At 32.8% G+C, this 14,233-nt stretch overlaps 1 protein-coding gene across 1 annotated transcript in view; it reads left to right on the forward strand.

Moving 5' to 3' along the window:
• The window catches only part of LOC103679194 (ubiquitin-like modifier-activating enzyme 6), a 61,300-nt gene that overhangs the window by 28,262 nt on the left and 18,805 nt on the right, over positions 1-14,233 (forward strand). Inside the window, exons 13-20 of the mRNA XM_040624906.1 lie at positions 2,727-2,805; positions 3,930-4,010; positions 7,688-7,765; positions 9,066-9,247; positions 10,552-10,657; positions 12,578-12,667; positions 12,775-12,855; positions 13,942-14,070. Coding sequence (XP_040480840.1) covers positions 2,727-2,805; positions 3,930-4,010; positions 7,688-7,765; positions 9,066-9,247; positions 10,552-10,657; positions 12,578-12,667; positions 12,775-12,855; positions 13,942-14,070 — 826 coding nt within the window. The remainder of the gene's footprint in view (positions 1-2,726; positions 2,806-3,929; positions 4,011-7,687; positions 7,766-9,065; positions 9,248-10,551; positions 10,658-12,577; positions 12,668-12,774; positions 12,856-13,941; positions 14,071-14,233) is intronic.

Below are 14,233 nucleotides of genomic sequence, written 5' to 3' on the forward strand. Positions count from 1 at the left end.
AAAGATGGAAAAATATTCCATGCTCATGGATCAGAAGAATAAACATAGTTAAAATGTCTATGCTACCGAGAGCAATCTACAATTTCAGTGCCATCCCTATCAAAATACCAATGACATTTTTCAAAGAATTGGAACAAAGAGCCCTTAAATTTGTATGGAACCAGAAAAGGCCCCGAATCACCAAGGAATTGTTGAAAAGGAAAAACAAAGCTGGGGGCATCACGTTGCCAGATTTCAAGCTATACTACAAAGCTGTGATCACAAACACAGCATGGTACTGGCACAAAGACAGACACATAGACCAATGGAACAGAATAGAGAACCCAGAAATGGACCCTCGGATCTTTGGACAACTAATCTTTGACAAGGCAGGAAAAAAAATCCAGTGGAAAAAAGGCAGTCTCTTCAATAAATGGTGCTGGGAAAATTGGACAGCTACATGCAAAAGAATGAAACTTGACCACTCTCTCACACCATACACAAAGATAAACTCCAAATGGATGAAAGACCTCAATGTGAGACAGGAACCCATCAAAATCCTAGAGAACATAGGCTGCAACCTCTTTGACATTGGCCACAGCAACCTTTTCATGACACATCTCCAAAAGCAAGAGAAACAAAAGAAAAAATGAACTTGTGGGACTTCATCAAGATAAAAAGCTTCTGCACAGCCAAGGAAACAGTCAAAAAAACTAAGAGGCAGCCCACGGAATGGGAGAAGATATTTGCAAATGACACTACAGATAAAAGATTAGTATCCAAGATCTACAAAGAACTTCTCAAACTCGGTACACGGGAAACAAATAAATCAAATCAAAAAATGGGCAGAAGATATGAAAAGACACTTTTCCAATGAAGACATGCAAATGGCTAACAGATACATAAAGAAATGTTCAAAATCATTAGCCATCAAGGAAATCAAATCAAAACCACATTGAGATACCACCTTATGCCAGTTAGAATGGCAAAAATGGACAAGGCAGGAAACAACAAATGTTGGAGAGGATGTGGAGAAAGGGGATACCTCTGACATTGTTGGTGGGAATGCAAGCTGGTACAGCCACTTTGGAAAACAGTGCGGAGGTCCCTTAAAAGGTTAGATCGGTAGCAGAAGAAAGGAAAGAAGAAAGAGGGGGTAAACAGAAGGGGGAATGAACCATGAGAGACTGTGGACTCTGGGAAACAAACTGAGGGCTTCAGAGGGGAGGGGGCTGGGGGAATGGGATAGGCCGGTGATGGGTAAGGAGGGCACGTATTGCATGGTGCGCTGGGTGTTATACGCAAGTAGTGAATCATGGAACTTCACATCAAAATCTAGGGATGTACTGTATGGTGACTAACATAATATAATAAAAAATTATTATAAAAAAAGAAATAAACTAGTAAATATAAATTTTTAAAAAAAAAGATGTTGTCCATATATGCAATGGAAGATTACTCAGCCATCAGACAGGACGATTACCGAACATTTGCAGCCACATGGACGGGACTGGAGGAGATTATGCTAAGTGAAGTAAGTCAAGCAGAGAAAGACAATTATATGGTTTCACTTATTTATGGAACATAAGAAATAGGAAGATCGGTAGGAGAAGGAAGGGAAGAATGAAGGAGGGGTAAACAGAAGGGGGAATGAACCATGAAAGACTATGGACTCTAGGAAACAAACTGAGGGCTTTAGAGGGGAGGGGGAGGGGGGACTGGGATAGGCCGGTGATGGGGTATTAAGGAGGGCACATATAGTATGGTGCACTGGGTGTTATACGCAAATAATGAATCATGGAACATTACATCAAAAACTAAGGATGTACTGTATGGTGACTAACATAACATAATAAAAAATTTTTATTAAAAAAAAAAACAAAAAAAAACCCAAAATACCATTTTGAATTTAGATGAAAACAATTACTATCAGCAACTTTTATTTATATCAGTCATTCTTCATCTTTTTGAGTCACAAATCTCTGAGAATCTGATAAAAGCTTATGGATTCATTCTCCCCAAAATTCACATAACCCAAAGTTCTGCATTCAATGTCAGTGCATTAACAACTCCAAAGCCCTGCCATAGATTTCTCTAGGAACCTTTATTAAAAATCCCTACCTGGGATGCGTGGGTGGTGCAGTCAGTTAAGTGTGCAACTCTTGCTTCAGCTCAGGTCATGTCCTTAGGGTTGTGAGATCAAGCTCCACATCAGGTCCACATTCAGTGTGGAGTCGGCTTGAGATTCTCTCTCGCATCCCCCCTCCCACTCATACCCTCTCTGTCTCTCTCTCCCTCTCTTAAATAAATGAATACATCTTTAAAAAAAAAAAAATCCCTCCCTTACTTGATCTCAGGATCATGAGATCCAGCCCAGCCTCAGGTTCCACTCTGGGTGTGGAGCCTGCTTAAGATTCTCTTTCTCCCTCTCTTCATCCCCCTCCATTCATGTGTGTGTGCTCTCTCTTAAAAAAAAAAAAATCCCTACTTTAGAAAATTGTCTTTTCTAGATAAAACTGGAGTCAGCTTTACTTAAGTCATTGGATATAGGATATTAAATGGAGAAAGAAAAAACTGATTTCTTAATGGGGTTTTGTGTTTCAAATAAGATACTTTTCTTTTAGATTGGAGGAAACTCAGAGTATTCTATTTAAAGTACAACATTAAATTGGTATTAACAATAGTAAAACTAATTTTCGTAATGTTTTTATGCCTTTCTGGTTTTTGGTGCATGTTATTTTCCTCAGAGGAGATAGATATGATGCCTTACGAGCTTGCATTGGAGACACTTTGTGTCAGAAGCTGCAAAAGTTGAATATCTTTTTAGTAAGTATAAATAATGATGACAATAAATCGTACAAACTGCTATTGTGTATCCTCAAATTCATTTATTAAAGTAAATTTGAGTCTACGTGTCTACAATTCCTGACACAGTAGACATTCAGTAGAAGTTTAAGATAGGCCAGATCCATTCTGCTGCCTGTTTTTGGAAATAAAGTTTCATTGGAACACAGCCAAACCCATTCATTTATGTATCATGTGTGGCTTCTTTCATGCTATGATAGCAGAGGTGAGTAGTTGTGACAGAGACCATATGGCCTACAAAACAGAAAATATTTACTATCTCACCCTTTACAAAACATGTTTGCCAAACCCTGCTGTAAAGAATTAATACATTCAAAATTAAAATATGAGTAAGATAAGCATGATAAGTTTTGAAAATTAAGTGATTTTCTAGAAGTACATTAAAAATTGGATTTGGGCTGGGTTTGTGGGGTGGTTTTTTTTTTTTTTTCATTTAATTTTTTTCCTACATATGAAGGAAGATGTAGGTAGAATCTATCTTTCTTAAATCTTAAGTAGTGCATTGGCAGGATATCTCTCCCCAGTACCAAAAAACTCCTTTTCCTGCCATTTATGGGGGTTTTTTAAATTATAATCAGTGAAAATACTGCTGATTTTGTAGTAATAGTTTTTAAAATAATGTTTTGCCTATCAGCAGCTGTTGCTGAGCTATAGAAATTCTTAGAATAGGTAGCTTCATCAAATGAATTTTGAAAATTACCTATAAACAAGGAATCTTTCATCAAAATGTTGCACTGATGTTTTGTGGTGTTTGTTCCTATCTCATAGAAATAATTAGCTCAGTTGTTTGCTTTTGTTGGAATATTAAAATGTCTTCTGTTTAAAGGAATTGTAAATATTATTCTTGAATTGTAAATATTTTCTTTTCCTTACTTGATTTATACATTTTTTTCTTTAAAACAGTTAAAGTAGCATAATAAACTAGTTATGTATTCTAAAGTAAAATGAATCACAAATGTTTGAATTATTTAAAAAATTATATATATATGTATTAAAAATTGGCATTTGAAGAAAGTTAAGATTTCCCTGTCGTAAGTAGTCTTAATTGTATTTAATCTGATATATTTCATTTTTCTTCTCTGTAGGTAGGATGTGGAGCCATAGGCTGTGAAATGTTAAAAAATTTTGCTTTACTTGGTGTTGGTACAGGCAAAGAAAACGGAATGGTAAGATATAAATCCTTGAGAGTTAAAAGTTTATATTTCTGTTGCTCATTTTTTTTTTAAGATTTTATTTATTTAATAGAGAGAGAGAGTCAGCAAGAGAGGGAACACAAGCAGGGGGAGTGGGAGAGGAAGAAGCAGGCTCCCAGCAGAAGAGCCTGACATGGGGCTGGATCCCAGAACTCCGGGATCATGCCCTGAGCCGAAGGCAGACGCTTAACGACTGAGCCACCCAGGCGCCCCATGTTGCTCATTTTTGTACTATATTTGACTGCATAGATCTGAAATACTATTTTTTAATGAGAGAGAATTATGCTAGAAATTGGAAGATTCTGATTATATTCTGACCACTTTTCAAAAATTATGTGTCCTTGTGGCAAATTATTTTTAATTCTCTGTTCCTCAGTTTCTTTCTCTAATACTATGAAACTGATATCTTTACTTCCTACCTCATCATGTAATTATGAAGATCAAATGTGAAAGGGGTTTGCAAACTATAAAGCACATTAGAATTGTTATTTCTATTAAGATTCCTTATTAATTATTAAATAAATCTTTAAGATGGGAGAAGCTAACATTAGAAAAGGGCAGAGTTCTCAGATAAAGTTACAATTAGTGATTATCAAAAGAAAAGGGAGTAATACAAATTTTAGTGTACAGTTTAAATTCTTAAGATGATAAATATGAGTTAATTGGGAAACCATGTCATATATTTAAATAAAAATATATTTCACTGACTTGTTTTGCCTTTAATATATAAACTAGCTTCCAGAGCAGTGATTTCATAGATTTATCATGGTGACTAACAGTAAGTAATGAAATGACTAAAGTTTATATACTAGTTCACATTTTATAATTATATTAACATTGTCTTAATATTCCACTTAAAAAGTGAAATTAAGAAAAGGTATTCATTACTATCACAGTTATAGACAGATATTCTTACATATATATTTTTCCTGCTTAGCATTTCCTAAATTGTGTTTCACAAGCCACTATTAGTTCTGGTGGTTTTAAAAGGTATTTCTAATTAAAAAAAAAAGAAAGAAAGAAATCTTGGTAACCTAAGTTTCGGAATCCCCTGAATATCTTAACTCCTTGGAAATTCATAATGCATATCAGCATATAAAGATACTATCATAAATAATCCTACTGATTTCAGGTGACAAAACATAGTAAGTTAATGTGCACAGATCTCTATCCTGCAAATACATAGACTTGCTATATAAATTATTCTTTCTTATAGTGTTTACAAATGTAGCCAAGCTAACTGAGAAGAAGGAAGGAGAAATCCTGAGGTTCCAAGAACCAAGAGAGATATTAATTCCTGAGCTAAAAGCTGTGATTATTCACAAGGATTTCCATCTTGAGTATATGTCCAAAACATTACATAGAAAAGGAAGTAACATGAGAAACTGTTAACTAACAGGATGTACCACACTGGTGTGTGGAATCCAAAATTATAAAAACTTAAAGCAGGGAGATGAATATAACAAATAAGACCATTGAAATCTCCAGAGCTCTGACAAAAACAAATATGAAACTGCATCATGGTGATACTTTAACACCAAGAGTACATAGAACTATGCAGAGAAATTAATGTCCATTCAAGACAATTCACAATAAAAAAATGACAATCCACCAGAAAAAAAGTACCACCTGGAAGAATAATCAGCCAATGAAAATAGCAGAATTAGCTAAGAGCTATAGATAACAGGAGTGCTACAAATAATAGAGGAAACAAACTTAAAAATAAAGTTTAAAATGACCAAAGGTAAAAAAAAAAAAAAAAAAAAGAGGAATAGAAACGAGAGGGGGAAAGCACTAAAATTTTTACAGAAAACCAAATAAGACTTTTGTGTAGTCAGTGAACTTAAAATTCATATATAACTGAAGTGAGAATTGATGAACAGAAGTTAAAAACCCAGAAGGATATCTTTCTTTAATGAAAGAGGATCCATTTGCGTGGTCCAATGTAAGTGTAGTAGAATTTTCAGAGAGGGTAAGGATAATGAAGAAGCAGTATATTCCAAGATAATGACAAAAGTTTCCAGAGTTAGAGACCAGTGTTTTGAAATTGAAAAGGTAAACTAGCCAGCAAATCAAAGGCAAAGATAAAAAGAGAGTTTACCTAATAGATATCTCATCAGCAATAAACGCACCCCTGAAGACAGAAGCATATCTTTATAGTGCAAGAGAAAATTATTATCAACCTAGATTTCTATACCCAGCTCCATTATCTTTCAAGAGAAGTAAAGAAAACTGACAGGTGAAAGGATGAAAGATAGTCATTTATTGGTTCTCATTGAAAGAACTATTAGATAACATGAGCAGTGCATGAAGCAAGGGTAAGTAGAGGCATTTGTCATCATTCTTAGATTTAAATAAGCATTGGGGGTTTTTTAATCTTAAAATATTGACTTTGGGGAATGAGATGATTAAGAATAAGTAAAATGTTCATTGATATGAAAGGAGAAGGGAGAGTTCAGATATCCAATTATTCAGGAGGAAGATAAAGATTGTCATTAATTTTAGTGCTTAAGTCACATGTGCCTGTGAAAATTTTGAGTATAACCACATAAAAATAGATGTTTAACTTCCAAACCAATTCAGTAAGGATTGAGGGGGATTGGAATCAAGAAAACCTAAGACCTCCCCCCCAAAAAAGGGAGTGAATAAAAAGTGGGGTGAGGGAGGTAGAAAAAAAAAGCTTTATATCAGTAATCACAATAATTATATATTGATTAAACTTTTTGTTAAAAGACATTCTATTTGGTGCTTTTTTTTCTGTGTTTAAAAGAGACATTCTCTAACACATAATTATGTAGAAATGTTGAAAACAAACCCCGCCAAAAACAGATATATTTGGGTAATACCAGCTAAAAGAAAGTGTTTTTTGTGAATATAAGTCAATATCTAACAATTGAGACACACTGGAGAAACACTGCTCCTAGTCAGATCTTGTACATATACTAATGTAAGTGACAAATGCATTATGAATACTTTTCAGATTATCTTGGATCTGTTTGTTTTCATTTTGCATCCTTAGAATGTCTGCAAACTTTTTCTTAAAGGACCAAATTGCAGCTATTCTAGGCTTGTGAACCAAGGATCTTTGTCACAAGTCAGCTCTGCCATTACAGCATGAAAACAGCCATAGACAGTACTTAAAACAAATGGCATGACAGAGTTCCAACAAAATTTATTTACAAAAACAGGCAGGCTGCCTACACTGTAGTTTGTAGATCTCTGTTTTAGCAAGAGTTCCTTTCAAATTGAAACATGCAGACATTCTTTCCAAATTTGTTGTCATTGAAAATAAATATGTTAAAAAAGAAGAGCTAACTCCTCTATATGGGTAATCCATCACATGTTTCTAAAATGTGGTGATGTTTTAGCCTCTTATTTTGTTATGAACAATTAGAAAAAAGTTTTGAACATGAATTGTCATCAGTTTCAGCAGTTTTGTTTGACATGTTCTTATGCTAAACATTAATTATAGTTAAACATAGTGTAAAAATATTAGTATTGATAACCATTGGAATATTTGTATTCTTATAACTTCTACCAGCTAAAATAATTTAGAATAACTTCTGGGAATTGCTTTAGTCTTTCTTAGAAAAGCAAAATAGATTTTTTTTTCTTACATAATTTCAGCTTTTTTCTATTCTTGACATCAGGTTACAGTTACAGATCCTGACTTGATAGAAAAATCCAACTTGAATAGACAGTTCCTATTTCGTCCTCACCACATACAGGTTTGTTCCTACTTTGTTTCAAATTTAAGTCATCTGTTGTGTTATACAAAAAAGAGAGTTTACTTTTTTAAATAGAAAATAGTGCTTGAACAAGCTTAATGTGTTTTTATATTATTAGACTCTCTCAAATTATCAAATATTGGGAATGACATTTGGGACAAATATAAAATTATTTTTTAATATAAAAATTGGTTTTTGCATTGATTTTGGATAGAAAATCTAAGTTGTGAATCATTGGAAGTATTTTTTCATTTTATAATCAAGGCGTATGTACATATTTAATCCTAGAAATTAAGGATGCAGAAGTCAGATTTCCTAATTTAAAGTTTTAATAGATCACACATTTGGCACTGTCTTTTTGGAGTCTTTATTACAAAATAGGTGAAGTTTAGCACTTAAGAATTTTTTGCTTTTTGGTCTTGACTATTTAACATCCTCTTTATTGTAAAATAATGCTGGTTTTCGGTCTTCTTTTATAGAGGTCAAAATATTTAAGAAAAGAAGCATTTTAGTCAGTGAAACATATTTGCTTTTACTTTAAAAATGTTTTTGCAATTTATCGTCCAACAACCCATTGATAATCTTAAGGAATGTCATCAACAGAAGAAACTACTAAAGCAGGTGGCATAATTGCCTCACTTATCCAAATACAAAAAAAATTAACAGCATCTATTGGGAACCAAAATGTATGTCACACAATTCATTCACTGTGTGCATTTTACTTGTAGAAGAACTTTTAAGTCCTGTTTATTTTTATTCTGAGTTCTGACAAATTTACAATTTGTGTACTTAACAGCACTGAGAAGTAAAAACGTGTTAGGGGGGACTCTTATAAAACTGAAACATATATAATAGTTTTTAAAATATTTCCATCCAGAACTAGTAATATATTTGTAAGATTTCAGTACCAAAGTGTTAACTTCCCATACCTCTGAGAGCTCATTTTCTGCAGAGTTAGGATTGCTAATATTTTACTGAATGTGTTATTTTTTTCTAGGCACTTAGCAAGTTCAAACCTTAATACTAGGAAAAACGTACTTTTAATAACTGATATTTTAAGAACTCTAAAGCACATGGCTAAAATAGAGGTTGTTTAGATTTCAATTAATAATGTGTTAATCATTCAGACTACCGTGGATTATTAAATGTAATGTGACTACAATGAATTTAATTTCCACAAACTAACAATGAAAGTTGGTCTCATTACTTTACTCTCATATAAAAAATGTGTAAGTTCAATCGTGGTCTAGCTTTTCTATTTAACATTTATTTCTTCTGTTTTTATTTGTTATTTGTTTAGAAACCTAAAAGCTATACTGCTGCTGATGCAACCCTGAAAATAAATCCTCAATTAAAGATAGATGCACACTTGAACAAAGTATGTCCGGCCACTGAGGCTATTTACAATGATGAGTTCTATACTAAACAAGACATAATTATTACAGCATTAGATAATGTGGAAGCCAGGAGATATGTAGACAGGTATGTTCTTGAAATTCAGGTTCATAAAAATTTTTTGTTTGTTTTCACTTTTTTCAACACCTATTTATTGAAAAGTTACCCAATTTTCTGATCATTCTTTGTGTTTCTGTTGTAGTTCTCAAGCCCAAATCCTTCTTATGATTTCCCATTGTACCTAGGATAAAACTAAAAATCTTTACATGGCCTGAATGTTTTTCATAGAGTGTCTGCCATCTGTCTACCACTCTAGCTTAAAATTTACCTGTCTTTGCTGGCTCACCTCATTCCAGCTACACATTCCTTCTTTCAGTTCTTATAAGGCATACAACACTTTTTCACCTTAGAAACTTGTACATACTGTCCTTCAGACTCAGGAAATTATGCTTATCTTGTTCTAAAAATCCTGACCCCAAATCTACCTGGTTTCATTTTGTTTTTTTTTTTCTTTTTCTTCGGAACTTTGAGTTTCATCCTAAATGTCTTTATGCAAGCAGACTTTCTTTAACCACTAAATTCTGTAGATGCTTCTATGGTAATCTTTCAAGCACTCTTTTTTTTTCCATTACAGTGCTTATTTTTATTGATACACTTATTTAATTAATATTTGTTTCCTCACTAAATCATTTATTCAGGGACCATTTAGTTTCCTATCACTGTATCCTCAGTGCCCAACATATGTCATTCAGTAAATAGTTGTTAAATAAGTAGATGAATAAGTGACTATAACGTGTACATCTTACATAATTTTTCTTAACATCTTTGTATGACTTTTTTAATGTTAGAGTTCTAGAGGAGATTTATGAATAGAAAAATTTGCCAGTGGAGAGTGTAGTTGAAAGTTTGTTATCTTAGGCAGAGAAAGGAAGAATAAAAACTTTAAGAAATTAAAGTATGTAGAATATAGGTATTATAAGTATTAAGAAAGAAGTTAATATTGTTTGAGATAAAGAGAACATTGAGAAGATACAGTAGGACAGAACTTGTAGTCAGCAAATAACCAAAGAAGAAGTAGAAAGCAAGACAAGAAAGGGCACTACCTAAGTTAAGAGTTAGCCTAGAGTAAAAGAAAGTTGAAGCCCAAAATCTAGCAGTAGTAGTAGAAGAAGACAGAACAGACAAAAATCACTAGGTTGAGTAACAAAATTTGTGGAAGGAGGGGGACAGAAATGATAAATGCATTATTTGGTGGTAACATATCTGTGTCTTGATATTACCTTCAAGAAGTGATCAGTGTGTGAAATGATTAACAGAAGGTGGTAAGAGGTCCTCTGCTTACATTGTTATTGCTCACTTAAATGTTTGTTACCTCTTATCTTTTCAAATAGCCGTTGCTTAGCAAATCTACGACCCCTCTTAGATTCTGGAACAATGGGCACTAAGGGACACACTGAAGTTATTGTACCTCATTTAACTGAATCCTATAATAGTCATGTAAGTGAACTGACATTTTGAAATATATGTCTCTCTTCTTTATATCTCATAATTTTTATATCTCATTTTTTTCTCTTCATTAGTTGGCACATTTGATTTAGCTTTCCTAATCTGTCTGTTAATCAATCTGTCAGTAATTTCCATACACATGTGCATATGCATTTTTTTAAAGAGAGTTGAACTTATTTTTTTAAATCATCAAAATTTTGTTTCAGGCCTTTTTTGCAGTCTTATTCTTATGTTCACTGTTTATTTCTTAGAGGTGCTTAATTGGTTTTCTAACAACCTTTGAACTGACCCACCCAAAATCTTACTGAAGACCTCACTCAGTTGATCCATGGGAGGAACCAAGCCATCTATCTATAAATATAAGGCATATAGATGTAATTTTTTTTAACCTCTACAAGTGATTTTGATATACTGCCAAATTTGAAAAATACTGGTGTAGGAAATAATTGTTGGCTTTAGAATTTTAAAAAAGACCAACCCAAATTGTAAAATGGAAAAAAGAAATTTTTTTACAAGTGTAATTATCACTTTAATAGTTATGTTTGCTTTAGTAAAATTTTTAAATATTTATAAAATTTGTTTTCCCATTTATTCTCATGAAGTCAGAAGTTTAGTAAAAACATTATAGTAGACAAATTTTATAAGTTTAATTTGAAGGAAATTAGAGAAAATCATGATATGCTGAGGGCATATTGCAAGATTTTCAGAATAAAGAATGCTTGATTCTGTCATTCTACCACATTATTCCCAAGCCTTTTCCTATATCCTCTGACTTTATACTCAGGAAAAATAGAATTCTCCTCTGGCTTCCCGCTTTGGTTTAAAAATATTTTACGGTATTTCATATGAACAAACTGAAATATAAATCTCTAAGTAAAAAGAGATAAAGTAAGTCATTTAAGATTAGTTAAACCAATAAGCCTAAGCCAAATGTACCCTGTAATAGAAAATGGGTCTTTTTAATGGTATTTTTTTACATGAGACAACATAGACACTTGCTGTTTCTTTTTTCTTTCTTTTTTGAAAGTTCTTTTTATTTTTTTAATTTTTTAATTTAATTTTTTAAATTTTATTTGTTTTTTTAAGTTTTTTTAAAATTCCAGTTAACATACAGTGTAATATTAGTTTCAGGTGTACAACATTTCCATACAACACCCTGTGCTCATCCAAGTGCTCTGCTTAATCCCCATCACCTATTTCACCCATCCTCCCATCCCCATCCCCTCTGGTAGCCATCAGTTTGTTCTCTATAGTTAAGAGTCTGTTTCTTGGTTTGTCTATCTTTTTTTTCCCCTTTGTTTCATTTCTTAAATTTCACATATGAGTGAAATCATATGGTATTTATCTTTCTCTGAATGATTTATTTCACTTAGCATACTCTCTAGCTCTATCCATGTCATTGCAATGGCAAGATTTCATTCTTTTTTATTTGTTGTTTATTTAATATACACTTTCTGTAAGAAACTATACTAAGCATCAAGGACATATGATCCCTGCTTCTAAACTTTTTCTCCATGGAGAAAGAAACTCATGGTATGCTGTGCACTGCTTTGGGGATTCTTGAATTACTTTTCAAAGTAGGGAATGTTGTAAAGTTTTCAATTCAGCTTGATTCTTGGAGAAAAAATTTAATTACATATGGGAGCCTGCTATAAGTACCATTGGTATCAAATAAGTGCACAAATAATAAGTTATATAAAATTCATGGTTTTTGTTACATTGCTGTTAACAAATGGGTTAAGTGTCAAAAGAATCCATTTTTCCTCTTATTTGCCTAGGAGAAAGAAGATATAAAAGTGTTGGATTCATATTATTCCATTTTATTTTTTAATGGTCTTAAAACTCATATTCAATCAATGAAAAATTGCCATTGCTCTTCTTAACTATCTGTTGTCATATTTTATAAATTAGCGGGATCCCCCAGAAGAGGAAATACCATTTTGTACTCTAAAATCCTTTCCAGCTGCTATTGAACATACTATACAGTGGGCAAGAGATAAGGTAATAAAGATCTTTATTTCAAGAAGTTTTTTTTTGAAGTAGACAAGATATTTCCAGTTTTTAAACAGACTTCTATTTGTAACCATTTTTCTTTTTCTCCTTTATAGTTTGAAAGCTCCTTTTCCCACAAGCCTTCATTGTTTAACAAATTTTGGCAAACCTATCCATCTGCAGAAGAAGTCTTACAGGTAAAAATCAATACATTTTAATATAATCTCAACACTCTCTCAGTGTAATCTTATTTGCAAATTGCTTATAAATAGTTTATTTTACCTCCTTAAAGAAAGATTAGGTTATAAGATTATAGCATCATTATTATACATAAGTGTATGAGGAATCTTGAAATTAGCAAGTCACAAATGACCCCTTTTTTCAGTTTGTATGAACTATGTAGAATTTCCAATATTTGATCATGGTTGACCTACAGAACAGAAATTCATACGGTTCAACCTAACAAAGATGTCATAATAATAAAATAATAAATAGCTTGCTAAACTCTTTGGAAAGAAACTGAGGTGAGTTCTAGTGAAAATTTCATGAGTGGAAAGTAATCTCTGAGACTTAAAACTCTCATGATGAGGACAACTTTAAAGATGTTTTCATGCTTTTCTTTATTCCTATACTAAACAGGCTAACTTTTTAGTAGAAATTATTATTCATGAGCACTTCTTATATTAAGTACATATGTAGTACTAACAACTTATAGCCAACAAGACATAAGGATAACTTGTCCGATGAGAAACTACACACCGTTCCCTCTGCCTCCACACTCTTCCTCCCATCTTCTACCTACTAGCCCTAAATGTTTCTTTCTTGGGAGCTTTTCTGATTTCTTGGTGTAGAAAGCAAGATTTTCTATTAGAATGTCTCTGAGCATCACACTTATTTCAGAGTACTTATTCCAGTGTTAGTTTTAAGATTATGGATGTGATATGGCCATCTGGGTCACCACCATATTCCCAGTGTTGGGCACACAGTTGTTGCTCAGTAAATTTTGTTGGAATGACCTCCAAAAAAGAAAAGAAACTACAGTTAAAATTTCATGTGCTCTCTTTTCCCATTCTCCCTCTAAAAAAAAGAAAGAAAGGGGGAGAAGAAAAAGACAGGGATAAGGAGCTCATGGTGAAAAAATTAAAATCATAGTTCACATGAGCTGGCACTTCAGACTTTGGCTAATACTTCCTGGGAATGATATGGGTGGGTAGGTGGGTGTTGTGTGTTTAATTGGAAGTGTATTTATTTTGGTTTGTTTTTTTTTTTTCCTCTCATTCTAGAAGATACAAACTGGACACAGTTTAGAAGGCTGTTTTCAAGTTATTAAGTTACTTAGCAGAAGACCTAGAAATTGGTCCCAGTGTGTAGAATTAGCAAGATTAAAGTTTGAAAAATATTTTAACCATAAGGTAAGTATGCATTATAAAACATTAAGAAGAGATATGAGCTTGGTGCATTTAATTGCTACCAAATTAATTTCACTAGACCAAACATCTGCTCTTTTGGGAATCTTTTCAGAAGTAAGTGGTAAGTTAAGTGAAAACAAATGGAGAGCACACAGCTATTTGTCTT

Source organism: Ursus maritimus, unplaced genomic scaffold (genome assembly GCF_017311325.1).
Source record: "Ursus maritimus isolate PB19 unplaced genomic scaffold, ASM1731132v1 scaffold_8, whole genome shotgun sequence".
Lineage (NCBI taxonomy): Eukaryota > Metazoa > Chordata > Mammalia > Carnivora > Ursidae > Ursus > Ursus maritimus.